General features: G+C 39.2%; 1 protein-coding gene across 2 annotated transcripts in view; it reads left to right on the top strand.

Moving 5' to 3' along the window:
• anos1a (anosmin 1a) overlaps positions 1–2467 on the top strand; it is a 49154-nt gene extending 46687 nt beyond the window's left edge. For both annotated transcript variants that reach the window (XM_039657428.2, XM_039657427.2), the window contains exons 13-14: positions 388–532; positions 1480–2467. In XM_039657428.2, the coding sequence (XP_039513362.2) occupies positions 388–532; positions 1480–1529 (195 nt within the window). In that variant the 3' untranslated portion in view covers positions 1530–2467. The remainder of the gene's footprint in view (positions 1–387; positions 533–1479) is intronic.
• The last annotated feature ends 16059 nt before the right edge of the window (positions 2468–18526 follow it).

The raw sequence follows: 18526 nt of genomic DNA, 5'->3' as shown, positions 1-18526 counted from the left end.
CAACTGTTTTCAATACTAAGAAATATTTGTTGAGCACCAAATTCGCATGTTATAATTATTTCTGAAGGATCATGTGACACTGAAGACTGGACTAATGGCTTCTGAAAAAAAAAATCTGCTTTGCCTTCACAGAAATAAATTACATTTTAAAATATATTAAATTATAAAACAGTTATTGTAAATTGTAATGTTTCACAATATTACTGTTTTACTGTATTTTTGATTAAATAAATGTTGATTTGAGCATTAGGGACTCTTTTTAAGATTTAGAATTTAATTTAATATTTTTAACAACAGTGTATTTGTATTTTATATCTTTCTCAGACTCAAATGATCTTGATTAACAAAAAAAATAAAATAAATAACCTTCTCTTTCCTCACAAATAGGAGCGTAATATCCTGGTAGTTTCTGGTCTTCAGTTGGCATCTCTCTACAGGCTTGAGGTGCAGGTGATCACTACGGGAGGACAAGGCCCAGCAACATCCAGAACCTTCCAGACACCAGTTCACAGCAGGCCAGTCCTGCACTACAGTAAGCTCTTTAAACTTATGAGACCCCAACATTTGTGTACCAAATCACATACTATTTAAAAATAGCATAATCGCTCGTACTTTTTTCCGTAATCTTTTGTGGTATCTATATGGCACTGACCTCTCCAGTGCAAAAAAAAAAAAAAATGCAGCCCTTAAATCTTAATAAGGGAGAGCTGAAAAGACATTCTTGTTCATCGGAAGGAAAAGGCCAGAGGGTATATGAGGTCAAAAGTCTTGTGCAAGTAGCCCCAGCTCTTGATGTCAAGGTCAAACAATAAATCATGTAATTGAGATGAATTGCTTTTCCTCTCCTGACTCTAGTCAGTGTTGGGTGTAACTAATTACTAAGTAATTAGTTACTGTAATTTAATTACTTTTCCTTTGAAAATGTAAAGTAAGGGATTACTCTTAATTTATCTGTAATTTAATTACAGTTACTTCTGATGTAATTGAGGTAAATACTCTGTCCGATCTCACAGCGATTCGTATGCATTTTATGAGGTGTCTAAATATGACGACCGCACTCGTACAAATTCGTATGAATTATTGTAAAATATGTATGAAAAAAGTGTGAAATGTCATGAGATCAGACATAAAACAATAGTGGGTTTAACATCAAAATGTATTGTCTGATGCTAAAAAGTATGTTTTTATAATGTAACCTTCTCCACCTTGGTTAGTTTAAGAATAATTCATGCAATTTTATAGTATTTATTTGAAAGAATTAAAACAGATTCATGTCTATCCTTGTATTATTCAGCTGGTTGAGATTGATATGGGATTTTGAAAGTAATTAGTAATTAAAAGTAATTAAATACTTTTAGAGAGAGTAATTAGTACAGTAATCTAATTACACTGTTGAAGAGGTAATTAGTAACTAGTAATTAATTACTTTTTTAGAGTAACTTACCCAACACTGACTCTAGTGTATATTTAACTTTGCAGAACCAAGGATTAAGAAACACCATCTAAGGTCTGTGATAGAACGGCACTGAAGACCACACTGCAATGAATCATTCTGGACCAGAACTGACTCCTCAGGAACATAGAGTGTCAGAAGAACCAAAGAAAAATTAATTGCAAATCGTGATTCAGTCTGAGCCAGTCAGCTGCCTCATACATTAACTCGCAAAGGGGACCTGATGTAATCAGAAGATCAAATTGTGATTGACGTTATGATATTTAAAGACCCATAAATTTCCTGTTGGGTGGGATCAGCTTCCACAAACTAATTAGTATTGAATTTGCAACAAAGACTTGGGCATCAAAAGCAAAAGCCATAGGATAAAAACATAAAGAAAAAGATAAAGTGCAAAAAAAAAAAAAAAAACGAAGAATTTTTTTTTTTTGAATTGCACATTCCCTAAAAGAAAAGAAAAAGGTCTGGTTACACACCCTAGACTCTAAAATGGACCCTATAACCCTAATACAATATTGCATGTGATGACTAATTTGGTTTAACTTGTAAATAAGCCTGACTCAATACAACTGTTTGTGGTTTTGCATGTGTTCGTTAAGCATGGAATTTAACTGTTTGTATCCCCATTGTGTCAATAGGAACAAATGAGGAATCAATGAAAAATATTCCTGCTCTATAAAAGGGAAAATGCCATTTCATTTTATGAGGGATTTGTGTGGTGTGTGCTCAATATGCTGTAGAGATATTTGTTTGCAGTCATGTAATTCCTGTATATACTGTATTTTTTTATTTTTATTTATTTATGTATGCAATACCAATGTGTTATGTGGATTTGTTACTGTCTGTGTGAGTGCATGAATGTGTGCGTTTGTGCGGGTTCCCCCATCATCATTCACAAACTGACAAACCCTTGCAAGGAGATTTTGTATAAATATATTTGTAAATTCCCATGGATAATGAATATTATGTACATATTTTATATGAATAAAGATGTTAAACCTTGTTTTCCCTTTACCATACTGGTTGTGTGTTTTGTAACTGCTATCAGGGTGAATAGGAAATCATGTCACACAAGCAATATTCACTAAAATAATTTCTGTCAGGACCACTATCGTCAAATACGATTGACAATTAGCATACAGGATTGGCGGAATGGTTCCGTTCTGGGGCGAGAACTCCCTGCGCATCCATGCATCCTAGCATGGTTAAGAGCAGGGAGAGCAGCAATAACCCCCCTTAGGGTAAACAGAACAGAACCAACATGAATGTATGCAGATAATATTAATTCAAGATTATAAAATATAACATTATTCAAGAATTTATTCCGATTCCAGGGGAATCAGAATGCCAAATCCTGATTGACGAGAGGAGGAGCTGGGGATGAAGGAGGGTAAAAAGTTCCTGAGAAACACGATAGCTGTTGCTAATACTGAAGGTGATAGGCATCGTATTCCAATAGGTACCGTGAATCAGCTGAGAGTCAGCTGATGCAAGCTTGACTAACGCTACGCTTGATGTATATTTACAATACACAAAATCAAAAATCAATATAAACATACACATAAATTTAATCTAATTTTATTACTAAAACACACTACAAAACAGTCAAGGCAAGGAACTTTTCCACCCCTTGACAATAACAAGATACAGTATGTATACATTATAATTGTGTTTATTTTTCATTACGATGCAAATGTACTCACTATTTTGGAACAAAAAAGTAATGAGATGTTCTGTTGATGCAGATACATTGTCTTCTGCTTTTATTTCTGTTGTGGTTCAGTGTGTGTGTGTGTGTGTGTGTGTGTGTGTGTGAAAACAAAGAATTAAGCCCAATGCATAAGTGTGTGGTTACTCAAACATAGACATATGTAAGCAAGCAGGCAACCCTACCCTTGCAGCTCTGTAGTCACTTTCATTAGAATTCAACTCCACATCTGGCCCTAGTCTCACAACAGAAGTGTGTGTGCATTCTTGCGCGCATTCTATGTGGCTTGTTGCCATTAGCCCTTCCGAGAATGTCTGACCAAAAAGACAGGAGTACCACAGGACAGGACACAACAATATTTGTTTATGTTGATCTTAAGTGAGAGAAAAAAAAATAGTCCATTCTACTATATATTGCAGGTCACAAAATACAATGCACGAGCAGAAGATTTTTAAATGGTAATGAACAAGCGGGTCTGTTATTGCCTTGTATTCCCTTTAAAAACTTGATCTTAACCTTTTACATTAAAAATAAGTAAGTACAGTATACTTTCAGTCTACTTTTTAAGTAATTCTCAGAAATCTAATTTATGTACTAATCAAAAATATACTTTTCTGTCCGTATGAGTCAAGTATACTTATGTGTAATTTTAAGTAAATTTAACCTATAAATCTTTTGCTCGGCATATGCTTAAAAGTACAATTCAGTGTTTTAAGTAGGGCCTATACTTGTCTTGTAGTTGTCTTTTGTTGAGCCTATTAAATATTTATTTATTTATTTTTTTTTTATTTGATTTGATTTTTTTTTTTTTTTTTGTGGTACACTGGTAGTGTACATAGGAATTTACCTCATAACTACTTCACTCTTTCCATGCCTTTGACGGAATTTATGACACAACACTTTCTCGCCATTGACAGAATTTTTAGGCAATACATGTTTTCACTGTTATACAATAGGGGGAGCTATTATGCATCTTCTGAAAAAATCTCTGGATCAGAAACACAGGCGAAGAAGATGCAGAAACAATGGAAAGAAGCATTGCTTATGCACATGTAAAATAACGCAAACATTGAACACCCAAGTGAAAAAAAACTATACTTCATTGTATTTGAAATATATTCCCTTTTTAATAGTACATTGCAAATATACAAACAAAAAATGTACTGTATTTCAACGCATTCTCACCCCAAGGCGTCACCTTTGACCATGCTTCAATATTTGACGTTTTAGGCGCCCTTTAGCGTCACTTACATGACGCGATCCTATGGCGTCATCTAACTGACGCTAAAGGAAAGCGTCAGTTAGAGGACGCGGTTAGGTTTAGGTGTGGGGTGGGGGTAGGGTACACGCGATCCTAGGGCGTCATCTAACTGACGCTAAAGGGCGCCTAAAGCGTCAGATATTGAAGCATGTCCAAATGCTTCCCAAGGCGTCAGTTAAGTGACGCCTTGGGGGTGAGAATGGGCTGTGTATTTAACCCTCTAGGCGCCAAGGTCGAGTTTACTCGACAAGATGCGGCACTGAATATAATGGCTGATTTTGTCAAATTGGGTGTCAAATTTCGTTCAACCTCCCTTCCACTCATGGCAGACATATCATACTTCATCCCCGATTAAAAACAAATGTCATGCTTCCAGTGCGATCAAAAGCGGAGCTAGTGTGTGAGTGAGGCATTTTATCAGAGCCTCTCCGCAATCGCGGCAACAGTATTGTGGTGGAAACTTTGTCTAATACCACTGGGTATGTTAGATGAGGTCGAAGTATTCATAGGACAGTTAGGGGGCAACGTGGAGGCAGGGTGGGGAGTCGCAATGACAATAGTCTGAGCTGTGCACACTCGGCACGTGCGCGAGGCAGATCTGGCCACTGCTCATATCTCACTCATGATCTATGCCTTGCCGTTGTGAGTGAGCTTTTGAACTAAACAGGTTTTGTATACTTTATGTCATATGAATACTAAATGTGTGCCCCATACATGGAATCAGAGTGCCTACTGTATGTAATAAATGGAAAATCTCTATAGCAAAAGGCCAGCCAATACATACAATCGGTTTGTTTCTACCATTTACTAGTAATGATTTACACAGTTTGTTTACTACTTAATATATACCTGAGCATTCAGTATTGTGCTATATAGCATACAGAAGGTGGTGGACATTTTGGGGAGAAAGAAGTGCTGCATTTTATCATTTAATTTATCATTTCTATAATCCATGATTGCCGCCACCATATGACTTCATAATATGCAAATTAGATGGGGAAATATACATAAATATCCCTACATAAACTTTGGGTCATCCTTAATATTTCTCTAATTTACAGAAAGTGTCTATCTTCTATCACTTTTAAGATATAGCCTTTTGAAATCAAGATGTCAAAAAAAAAAAAAAACTCTGGTGCTTAAAGGGTTAAATAATATTAACTAGGTCAACCAGCTTTACCATAAAACTATAGCATAATCCAATCTTGACCAGCATGGAAATTCATATTGGTCAAAGATCTTTTTTTTTTTTTTTTTTTAGCAGGGATTTACACAGCGTCAGGCTATATGATGGATATTACATTTGGCTTGTTTGGATGGTGGGGTATGACTTCCATATGTAGTGCCTTGCATGTCATGTATGTGTGTGTGCCTGGTTTAAGATGAGACTCTGACATTATGGTTAAACTTTAAATAGTTCAACAAAAATTACCTGTGTATCTTATTTGTCTGAAGTCCCTGAAGGAGGGTCTGAAAAGTTGTTGTTTTGTCACATTGTCTAATAATGAGGCACATCAGTATCAACCTTATTGTTTAAAGTAATCATTATCCTGTCAATGATACCTCAGTGGATTTAGTTAAGCAGAAAATATTGCTAGCTATTTGAATCCAGGCATAGTGTTAGTGTGACTGATATATAAAAAGATGTCTGAATAAATCGATGGAGCTCTGCGTGATGCAGCTGGAGCGCAGTGAGAACATTAGAGCATTAAATGGCCTTGTTGGAAGAGTCTTCTTGCTTCCTTGCTGAAGTGTTGAACTGTGCCTCAGGATTTATGTGTGCTCCTGGACTCTGGTGACCCAGAGACAGGGATTTAGAAGGAACAGAGAGAAGGAATGGTGGGGGCTGGAGAGTTTGGGAAGACTCGATCCGCTTGCAACACATTTATGATGCTCCAGAGAATGGCTGCAGAATGGTATAGAGAAAGAGTGTGAGAGAAAGGGAGACTAAAAGGGAAGCAGCATCAGGAAGAAGGAAACGAGGGGAGAGAAGTAGTGAAACCAAATGGGAGAAGAGGGACAATGAGCGAAGGAGAGAATAGATGACTTCAGGGACTGAAAGTGTGAGCAGATGAAATATGTATCAAAATACTTCACACTTTTTAAGCCAGAGGGAGAAATGATATTTCCTCCTCCCACTTTCCCATGAGCCTCCCAGACGAGTTGCCTCACAACTGGCCGATCCCATAAGAAACATTTTCAAAAAAGATTGCACTCTGGCCTGTGTTCTCACTTACACCACTGCAGCTTCAATTCCAGCATAATGGTATCTGACAAGTAGCTTCTAGCTTTGAATCCGATAAAGAATGAAACTTGTCTCAGTGCAACACATTCTCATCCCAAAAAGTCATATTTTTGGGACGTCTTTTGACCATACGTCAATATTCGCCTTTTTAGGGCCCCCTTAAACGTCGCTAGATGGCGATCCCGGGCCGTCATACAACTGACGCTTTACCTTTAACGTCAGTTAGGTGACGGGTTAGTTTTAGGGTTAGGTTTAGGTCTGGGGTAGAGTTAGGATCCCATAACCTCATCTACCGAAGTTTAAGGGGGCCCTAAAAAGGCGAATATTGACATATGGTCAAAAGACGTCCCAAAACGTCAGTTATATGACTTTTTGGGGTGAGACTGCGCTGCTCAGTGAGTGTCCACTTTCACTTTTTTTTTTTTCAGAAGTTTTTCCTCTTTGTCGCCATCTCTGTTCATTGCGTGACTACATTTAAAGCCCTTCACATACTTTGGGGTTCAAGCACGAAGTGACATTTAAAGTCAATTTTTTTGTTAATTTTCCCATCATGCAACATTCTCCATGTAAAACTGATCGGGCAGCACCAACCGTAAGTCATAGAGACTTGAAACTTTGGGAGCTGGTTGTACTCACAACGCCTACAGCGTCACCAAGTATATGTTTTGTCACCAAGGACATTATGAGGTCACAGTAAAAAATAAAACGGTGTTGATTGGCCACATGATGGTGCTATAACATTCAAATAAAAAGGGCTATGGCCACCTGACCATTAGTCCCTAAATTCTCTAAATTTAGTACAACTCATTGACAGCCCTACTAGACTCAATCCATCTAAGCTTAATAGTGCTACCTTGTTAGATGTCATTCTCACCAATAGGGCTCATAAGTACACTGCGATAGGTGTGTTCGCAAATGATCTAAGCGACCATAGACCTTTCTCACAACTTCCGTATTTGTGACCGGAAATACGCAATTGTCGTGGTAATCTTCTTCCGCTCCATTCATAACAGATAGCGCCGAAGGCAACTAGTGAGAGTTGTTTCGTACCGATCTTTTTTGTTATTCCCAAAAGCAGCCATACCTGTCGTTTTCATTCCTTCCCTCGTCAGTTCCCTGTCGATGAAGTTCGACGGAAATGGATTCAGGCAATCTGGCGGGATGTTATTGATCCTGTGATCTTCTGTACTTCTCATGTCACCATTCACTAATAAGCCGTCATTGTTTGTTTATTTTTTATGTTTTATGATTTGCGTATTTTTGAAGTAACGTTAGTTCATGTTCAACTGTATTAAGATATTTGTATCCAGCGGAATAAGCACATAAAATATACACCACAATATAAAACAAGATAAATAAGAACACACAACAGTGGGCTACATATACATTTAAAATATTAATATATACCATTCTGAGTATTTAACAATCTGAGTGTACAAGGAATAAATTAATATTTGTATAATTTTTCTTCATCTTTGATCGTTCTATCAACAGCAGTGCAAAAAAATCAGGATAACTGTTGAATAAAACTGACAGACTTCTTTCTGGTATTCACATCAAAATGTAGTTTATTGTAAATAATACTCCCTAAATATTAATAACTTTCCACACACTCCACCTTCTTACCTTTAATGAACGTATATTGGGAAGAATGAGCTTCAGTTCTAAAATCAATATCACATCTTTGGTCTTAGATACATCAGCTGCAGACAAGCATCACCACAGCATTTTACAAAGTCATCAACAACAGTACCATGACAAGTTTACATTTTTTCGAAGTTTTGAAGACTCTCTGATCAATTTTCTCCTCCCAGAGTAGGTTTTTCTGATGTGTTAACAGTTGACGGGAATAGGGATAATCCTTGGTTCTCTCATGAACTAGCCCAGTTAATTCAATCAAAAAATAAACAGTGGTCCCTTGCAAGGAGGACCAACAGTAATGTAGACTGGCAACATTTCAGAAGGTTGAGAAATCAATGCACCACAGCCATTCGGACCTCTAAATCAAACTATTATCTTACCGCAACTAACGATAATTTTAATAATCCATCAAAATTCTGGAAAACTATTAAGGTATTACAGAACAAAAAGGCTTCAGATTTTCCTCAGGAATTAAAAATGGGAAATGTAGCTATTACAGATAAAATTGATATATTAAATGCCTTTAATGGTGATTTTGAGAAGGCAGGTAACTTATTTGACCAACAGCTTCCTTCAATTTCAGTTGATTCTTCAACATGTTTTTTGTTACCTACCCAGACAGCAAACTGACATTGAATCAACGTGGAATTGACGTCTCTCATGACATCGAAACAACGTTGATTTTGCTCATCGAATTAACGTTGAACCAACGTCAGACGCAGCATTCTTCAAAGCTAAATGAAAATCGAAAATTGGTTTGCTTTCATAACGTTGAAACAACGTTGATTTCAAGTTGATTTTCCGCTAGTTTTGAAAGAATGACGCGTCTGACGTTGGTTCAACGTTAATTCGATGAGCAAAACAATGTCAGATCAACGTTGTTTCGATATCATGTTTCCACGTTGATTCAATGTCAGTTTGCTATCTGGGTAGTACATCTTCCGCTTTCTCATTTGATTTTGAAGCCATACAAGTTCAAGATGTTCTGCAATCACTGAATTCAATAGACCCCAAAAAAGCGCCTGGACCTGATGGTCTGGATCCCTTCCTGTTAAAGGTGGCTGCACCGGTCATAGCTAAGCCTATTACTCACATTTTTAACATGTCATTAAGTTCAAACCAGGTTCCAGACAAATGGAAGCAAGCATATATTACACCCCTTTTCAAAGCTGGCGATCGATACGACATGAACAACTTTTGACCGATTTCTAATCTCCCTGTTCTTTCAAAAATATTGGAATCATTAGTTGCCATTCAACTCAAATCATATTTGTACTCGCATAATATTTTAAATGAAATGCAATCCGGTTTCCGGTCAGGGCACAGGGCAATAACTGCCACTTTAAAAGTCGTGGATGATTTCAAAGAGGCTATAGATAATAAATTCACCCGTGTTTCTCTGTTCATAGACCTTACAAAGGCGTTTGACACTGTGGAGTGCTGGTATTGGACTCAATGCAGTTAAATGATTCTATAGCTATTTGTCCAGTTGTTCGCAAATGGTCAAACATGGCAATGATATGTCAAACCCAGTTCCTGTTACAAAGGGTGTTCCACAAGATTCAGTTTTGGGACCCTTTCTTTTCCTACTTTATATTAATAATATTTGTGACAAGTTTACATTTTGTAAGTATCATCTGTACGCAGACGACACAGTTCTGTACTCCTGTGCCCCCACAGCTGAGTTGGCGTTTTCTAATGTGCAGGCAGATTTTGATACCCTGCAACATGCTCTGTTAGATTTAAGCTACATGAATGACTGGTTCATATGACGCAGATCCAAAATTGGACGTAACCCCCCATACTTCTTTGGAACGAAAAAATACCAGCTGTAGAAACCGGCTTCTCTGTCGAGGGGAGATACACATTCCTTGGCCCCTTTTACCTCCTGTTCCATGACCCAAGTCTGCTCTGGGCCTACCACTGTGGGTAGGACCCCCATAAACCTGGGTGGAAAAGACCTGAACTGAATAGTGTAATCCCTCTTCTACTGTGCACAGGACCCAACAATTTGTAAGTATCTTCCTTGCTGCCAGAAAATCTACTAAGGTAACCAGCTTCTGGAGACTGGCCTCTGGTGTTATGCTACTGAGCAAACAATTTCACCGGGAGTGCTTACTGAAGACACAGAAGCTAGCTTTTCACTATTTGGGTATGCTTTACAGTTTCCTGGTTTGTGACTACACCCGCCTTTGACATCTCATCACACCATTGAACTGATTTCACACAGCTTTAAGGCGTAATCACACACCGCATTGCCACAGTGTCAATTGACGCAGCCCGAGTTCCCTTGAAAAGAAAGTCACATCACTAGTTCACTCTTTTTTTATTTAGCAATTTCTCACAAATTCTATACCATGGACCATTTGTGGTCTCTCTGAACTTTTACATACCGTTTTGTTCTAGAATGAAGAATGATTTATTAGGTGTTTTATTTAATCCAACCTCTTTATATTGATTTTGAATTCCCTCCGATGTGTTTGTCATGTCAATCAGTTTATGCTCAAATAAATCTACAATATCATAATACAGAGGAGAAAAATCTGAAGATCTCTGGGACCCGCAAGAAGAAGTAAGGTTCATGGAATTGAAAGACAGAGCAAGAGCTATTTTGCACATTACACTGAAAAGAAAGCATATACAGCTTATTGAATCAATTGAATGACTTCCCTCAAGGGCATTGGAAATTTGAGGTTCATAATCTTTTAAACCCTGAATGTATGATAAATGTGGTTGCACATCACCTAAGATAAAACAATTGCTTTGCGGTTTTAACGCTTGATGCTTAAAAAAAAAATGGATTCATTTTAGCAACATTTCAAAGTGCACATTTTTAAAGGTTCAGTGTGTTCTTCCAAATGTCACAATATAGTCCTTTCGTTTCAGAAGATAATAGGCCTACAGTTGAGTGCTGTCAGAATAAATCATCATTAATATATGGGGTTCAAAGGATAATACTTGTATTCTCTGCATTCTGAAATGAAAATGAAGCTTCTGCATTCAGCACACTTTTGTAACGACAGGAACTTTGAATAGGACCTTTAAATAAGATAAAATCGCTTGAACAATAATGAATTCAAGGTAACGTGATTATCCAGTCTAATCTAATAGGATGTCCTCTGTATTGTAAAGTGTGTCTTGCTCTACTCTAGGGAGATACCTTTTGGCCATTACTGCAATGTTGTTTTTGTCCAGTAATGGGGACCAATGAGAAAGTGGGACATACATGAGAAAACATCTTAGATATTATGTGTCCTACATGGATTTACTACATTGTATGGATAAGTTTGCTATGGTAAGCATCTATTTAGATTACATGAGTGTGCGCAAATGTGCTTGTGTTTTGTGTCATGAGAATAGTGAGCAGATGTTCAGTTATTACTCTAAATTTTATGGCTGATGATGGTTTCTCCCATCAGTACCTAGTATGGGGAGCCATTACTTTCACACTGTATATTTGATACTATCACATATCAGTCACAGAGGAATTGATTATGAAGAAATGTTCACTCCAATACATTGTATCCTACAAAAAAAAAATGTTACAGGCAATGTTTAAGGGAAATCTCATGAGATAAAGCGATTATAGACCCATATGGACATCTGGAGGGCTTGATTTCTTTTTTTCCATGTGGATTAGTGTTTTGAAACTTTGTTTTTGTGCACAGCGCTGCATCGCGGCTGCTTTTGTTTGTAAGGTTCCTTTGAGGCTTTTTTCCCCATCCAAATCCCGTTTGATATGGATTATGCATGTCGTCTGTGCTAGGATTACTGGAGATGAATTCCATAACCAAATAGCAGCAAAACAGGATATTTTTGTCTCCTGCTTTACAGGCACTGCTGCATGAAGTTTATGTCAGTTAAATAGATGATTTGTGATATTAAAAAGGTGGCTGACTGGACTAGTGCTAGTAGAGTTGACAGCAAAACACAGCACTGCATATTTTTTTTTAACAATACAAAGATTCGAACAAAGATTCAGCTGACTGAATTTACACGTTCATTTAAGAAATCCACTATGACAAAATACCAGATTAGCGCTTGTGTTTGTCTATATCTCTTCGAGGATTATCTCATCACAGCAAATTAAGTGGAATGTTTTCATTCATTTTTGGAATTATTTATGTTCCCACAACAGTTCCCATGACAACATCATGTTGAATTCCACCAGTGATACATTAATCACCAACCCAGGCTCAAAGGGAAAAAAAAAATTGCTTGTGGTGATATTTCTGCAAAATATTGCTTCATGCACATTTCACAACTTTCTCAAAGATAAATGTCCAGTGAGTGGTGCTAAAATGAATTAAATTATATATGAAACAGAAACATGAATCTGGAAATTATTTATTTTGCTGGTTCAGAAATAAAATGTATGATGAATGGCACTTAATGGTCAATTCTCTATCACAGGGCTAGACAACTCTGGCCTTCGAGATCCACTTTCCCGCAGAGTTTAGCTCCAACCCTTATCAAGCTCACTTCACTGTAGCTTTCCTAGTGATCCTGATGACCTTGATTAACTTGATTAACTTGATGAACTTGTCCAAGTGCGTTTGATTAGGGTTTGAACTAGGTTCTCCAGCAAATTGAGCAACCATACTCTAAGCAAGGTTACGTTTACACATCAACAATATGCTTAATACAGAGAAGTTTTTCCTATGAGTTTTCCATGGACAGACAACATCATTGTCAAAATGATCATTCACACAGATCCACTACGACAGAAAACGTCTCATATTACGTATGTAACCCTGGTTCCCTCAGAGGGAACAAGAGCTGCGTTGGGAATGCTCTGCGTGATTGCGTCGTGAAGCCTCTGTACAATCAGTCCAATGAGAGAGTAGGACGTCATGTGATATCATAGACCAGGAAACTATAAAGCACCCTTGAAATCAGACCGCAACAGGTTCTGAAAAGGCCTGAAGCAAGTCGATTAGGGCATGCAGGATGTATGGCAGGCGAACGCAGCTCTCGTTCCCTCTCAGGGAACCAGGGTTACATACGTAACCTGAGACATTCCCTTTCAAGGGAACTTCGAGCTGCGTTGGCTAACGCGTTGGGAACCCCATACCCACTACGCCATGCTGAGAAATGCCCGTTCTGTGTGAAGTCCTTGCGCACACTAAGAAGCAAGCAACCTAGCCCCAGGAGTGGAGAGGTCAAGGTCATAAAATCTGACAAATGTATGCGGAGAGGACATCCTGCCGTGTTACAAATATCAAGAAGGGAAACACTCGGAATAAAGGCCGTAGAGGCCGCCATACTTCTAGTAGAATGGGCCCGAACAGCCATAGGTGAAAGCTGTTCAGCCGCTTCAAAAGCCAATGATATAGCCTCAACTATCCATTTGCTCATAACCTGTTTAGATGCAGGGGACTCTTTCTTGAGTGACCCGAAGCAGACAAATAATTGTTCAGACTTACGCCACAGGACAGCTCTGTGAACATAGGCATCTAATGCCCGAACTGGACATAACAGGTTCAGCCGTTCCTGATCTGGGGTATTAAAAGGTGGATGATAAAAGGCCTGCAGCACTATAAGGCCCCCAACAATAACTGGGACCTAAGGAGTAAAACCCGGTCTAGGGTATAGAAATGCTTTAACCATACCCGGTGCAGATTCCTGGTATAAAGGAGCAACCGACAGGGCATGCAAATCTCCTAATCTCCGATAAATGAAACAGCAAGGAGAAATGTTTTCAAAGTGAGGAATCTTTCTGAAACCTCTTCAATGGGCTCAAAAGGAGCCAAAGCCAGACCTTCAAGTACAATGGCCAAATCCCAAGCTGGTGCTCTGAGTGCAGTGCAGGTCTCAACCTCATGTACCACCGAGAAAAACTAGTAATTAGAGGATCTCTCCCTATAGAAGTACCCCCCAGAGGGGTGTGGTAGGCCGATATAGCCGCCACGTAAACCTTTAAGGTAGAAGGAGATAATCCAGCAGAGAAACGGTCTTGCAAGGAAGTATTGAGATTTTTGGAAATACCGCCATCACTTTTAGCCAATTATGTGCTAAAAGGTAGATGGTCCTGCCAAATACCATTCGCCGAGCGACCACTCATGATCACCCCCAACTTGTGAGGGAAGCATCAGTCGATAGCATTTTGCGTCAACAAGAAGCCCCCAAAACTGGGCTTGGGCGAGGGACCAAGGTTCTTCGACATGACCGAAGCAAAAATGCAAAGCCGCGTGACCTTGATCATGTGAAATGTTTTTCTCCTCGGAGCATGGGTCTCATGTACAAAAGGCCAAAAGTAATTACGTTGGACGCAGCTGCCATGATATATACCCCATTTACTGCTGTAAAAGGCTATACATAGAAAAGTGGTCCTCAGAGCACACTCTTCTTGGCGTTGAGCGACAACCCCCAACATCTTTAAATGAGACAGAACGACATCTCAATGCCGAACTGCCACATGCTCAGATTGAGCCAGGATCAATCAATTATTGATGGTATAATACGCAAATGCCCTGGAGTCCAGAGGAGCCAGAGCTGCATCCACGCATATTGAAAAGGTGTGGGGTGAGAAACCTAGGACGAATGGGAGAACCCAATATTGGTATGCTTCGCCCCCGAAAGCAAACCTCAGGAACCTCCTGTGATGAGGATGGAAAGATAAGTAAGCATCCCTTAAGTTTATTGAGAGAAACCAGTTCTCGGACTGAATCTGTTACACAATCATATTTAGCATAAGCATATTGAACTTAAGATTCTGAAACCTGCTGTTTAATTGACACAGGTCTAGAGTAGGACGCAACACCTCATCCTCTTTCAGAAACAATAAAGTAATGGTTGTCTGCTGGGAGGAGGAATCCCTTCTACAGCTCCTTTTACAGAAGTTTCGATACTTCCTGCTCCATAACCAAAGCCTGCTCAGGTCCACCACTACGAGGAGGACTCCTAGAAATTTGGGTGGATGAGAACCGCTGAATTCTGAAACCCTTTTCTATAGTGTGCAGGACCCACTGAGAAATGTGTGGCAGTAGTTTCCACGCTGCCAGAAATTCTAATAGGGGAACCAGTCTCTCAAGACTGGCCTCTGGATTTGCTTAAACAATAATTTCGGTGCCCTGAAGCGGCGAACCGGCAGGGAACAACCGAACTGACCGCTCTACGACCCTCCTCGGAGGATCGTATGGGGACGCTGACACCTCGGTGTCCTAAACGGCGAACCGGCAGGGAACAACCGAACTGGCAGCGCTGCGACCCTCCTCAGAGAGTCGCACCCCAGAGGTCGCCGAGGAGAAACAATTTCTCAAAACCGTCCCTGCCCCTGAGGAACCCTCAAAAGCCTGATAGCGATATTTTTTTTTGCGACAGAACTTCTTGTCTAAGCTTTATTTGAGATGATGACAGTTCATCTTGCCTACCTCTTAACTAGCTTAGTTCCTATGACCCTCCTCGGAGGACCGTTGGAAAAAGCAGGCATCTCGGCGCCCTGAAACGGCAAACCGGCAGGGAAACCGAACTGACAGTGCTGCGACCCTCCTCAGAGAGTCGCACCCCAAAGGGCGCTGAGGAGAAACGATTTCTCAAAACCGTCCCTACCCCAAAGGGGACCACCCTTAGAAGCCTGACCGCCTCGGCGTCAGGGCTTCTCCTTTGTCCAAGCTTTTTTAGAGATAAAACAGTCCTCAGATCTTGCATATCTCTAACTGGCTAGACTGTTCTGTTTTGCACCTTGTACAGCGAGGAGCTTAATAGGCCGAGACTGCTCTCGTCCAGCAGTCTCAGGAACATTGGTGAGGAAGAAACCTCTGGAACACCACTGAATGGATTATTTCATAGTTTTCTTGAAAGCGGAGTGTCCAGAAGAACAGACATATTTATATCTTTATTTTCCCATGATCTTTTTATTGGAAAAACATATATATATATATATATATATATATATATATATATATGAAGAGTTCAGATGCAAAAGCCTCTAAATGCCATTTGAAATTTTTTTCTTTAATGATGATTTTTATCAAACTTGTATATTTAAGTTCAGTAATTTCACTTAAATGGCAATGATAATTACCTATTAATTGTTATTTAAGTGAAATTACTGAACTTAAATATATAAGTTTGATGAAAATCATCATTAAAGATGAAAATTTCAAATGGCATTTAGAGGCTTTTGCATCTGAACTCTTCATATATATACATATATATAATTCTGTGGCTACCAGCGGGAACAACCGAACTGGCAGCGCTGCGACCCTCCTCAGAGAGTCGCTCCTCACACTCATTCCATACCCCCTAATAAAAATGTATTCACTATTTATGATGGCTGGTGGGTAAAGTCGGGGTTAATAACGATGACACCGACTCGGGAGAGAGAAAGCTCGCAAGCGTCTCTTTAACCCGAGGCACTGAAATGCCATAATACTTAATAGCCAAACATTGCTATAATTAGGCATCTGGGGATTAAACACATAAAATACAAACCCCGACGAGGAGGCTGAGATACAGAGATTTCTTGTTTTAAGATAAATTTAATCTAAAAACTCTTCTTTATTTTCAATCTCATAATGTTCAGCTGGCCAGTAAAATATTGCCAGTTTAACTGGCAAAAGCTCAAATAAAACTTCCTTTTAAAAGCTCCTCTTTATTCGGCAGACATGAGCTGACTTATTTATTCATTGAAAACTCAAACATCTGCCTTTCTCTTAACATTTCTTATTTGTTTTGTACTCTTTTAAACATAGTGTGACTGCGATTTCCCGAGGAATTGGTATTGTTAGAGTTTATGATACCAATTCCTCGGGAAATCGCAGTCACACTAGATCTGGCATGTGAAAGCTGAGATAGGGCTGAGCCCGTCCTAACCCCCGCTGTCAGATCCATTTGTGAACCCTGAAATGCGAGTTGTCTCCGTGCCTTGGCAATAGAGAGACCCGCGTGGGGAACGTGAACCGAACCGAACTGAACCGAACTGTCCTCCTCGGAGAACGCCCGGCGGGAGCGGAGCGTCCTCGTGGACAATTTCTCGCAATGCCCACAGTCAGCTCCCTCGAGAACTGACTGCTGGCATGCTCCACTCCCAAACATTACAACAAATAGCTGATGTGTGTCCCCACCCGTGATGTAACGAGGGCAGGGAACCACACACTGTCTATAATCTTGCTTGTTTGCCATAAATATAGATAGTGATATATATTGGGCTTTGACAAACAACAATAAATAGTTGCCCTGTCATAACTTCCATACATTTCCATGGTGACGCGTCATTGCTTGTCACGTGACACAGCACAACCACAACACAGCGCTGAATGAATGATCTGCTTTTATGTAATTTTCCCTTAAATATTCACAATGTATTAGCTATAGCACGAAACACTGATATTCCGATTGTCAAATATGTGCAAGTGGATGGGTTTTGTTTTTTAACCATCTTTATAACGATCGCATTATTTGAGCTGTATGCACAACGGGCGGCGCCATTTTAGTTTGTTTTACAGTTCAGAGAATCAGATCTGTTGGATTTACAATGTCAATAGGCTTTATGTCGAGCGTCACGTGACCAAACCGGAAAACGGGTCTCATCGCATCCGCTTGTCAGAGAAAGTGTTAACGGCCGTAAGAACTGACTACGATATCTATGGATTTTTAAGGTAATCAGCTAACCTACCTAGTCCACTCTGTTATTGGCGTTTTATTCCATTTAAATATCTAAACGTTACTGTGAAGAACAAAAAATATAAAACGTTTAAATATCAATCTGCACATGTGAGGGACATTGGTTATGCAAATCTTTGCTCGCTCCTTTTAAGTGATCTTGAGTAAAAACGCAAAAAAAACCATGAAGCACATACAAAAGACCTGGACCGGAAGCGATACGACCTGTTTTACAGAATGCGGAAGTAAGTTGTGCATATAGCCTATTCCTCCACTTCCCACAAAATACAGGAAAGTAAGTGGCCGGTGAACTGGGAGAAGAATAGGGTCAAATGTTAAGCACAATGTGTGAATAAAACGTGTCGTCTTATTATAATTGAAAGGATTATTATAGCCGCTTCCATAGACATCAGTGTGTATTTTACCCTAAAATAAACATTATATGGTTGAAAACACTCAATAGGATATATAGACGCTTTCAGCAGTAACAACATAAACAAATGGTACTGTGCATGTGCATTACTCTGGCCCAAACTTAACTTCCGGCAGACAATCCATAACAAGTAAATAACCTTAGTATTAGCTGGTATTTCTTGCCAGTCAAAGAAAAGA

Source organism: Pimephales promelas, chromosome 6, assembly GCF_988280905.1.
Source record: "Pimephales promelas chromosome 6, fPimPro1.hap1.1, whole genome shotgun sequence".
NCBI lineage: Eukaryota > Metazoa > Chordata > Actinopteri > Cypriniformes > Leuciscidae > Pimephales > Pimephales promelas.
This window is presented reverse-complemented; position numbering and strand designations above follow the sequence as displayed.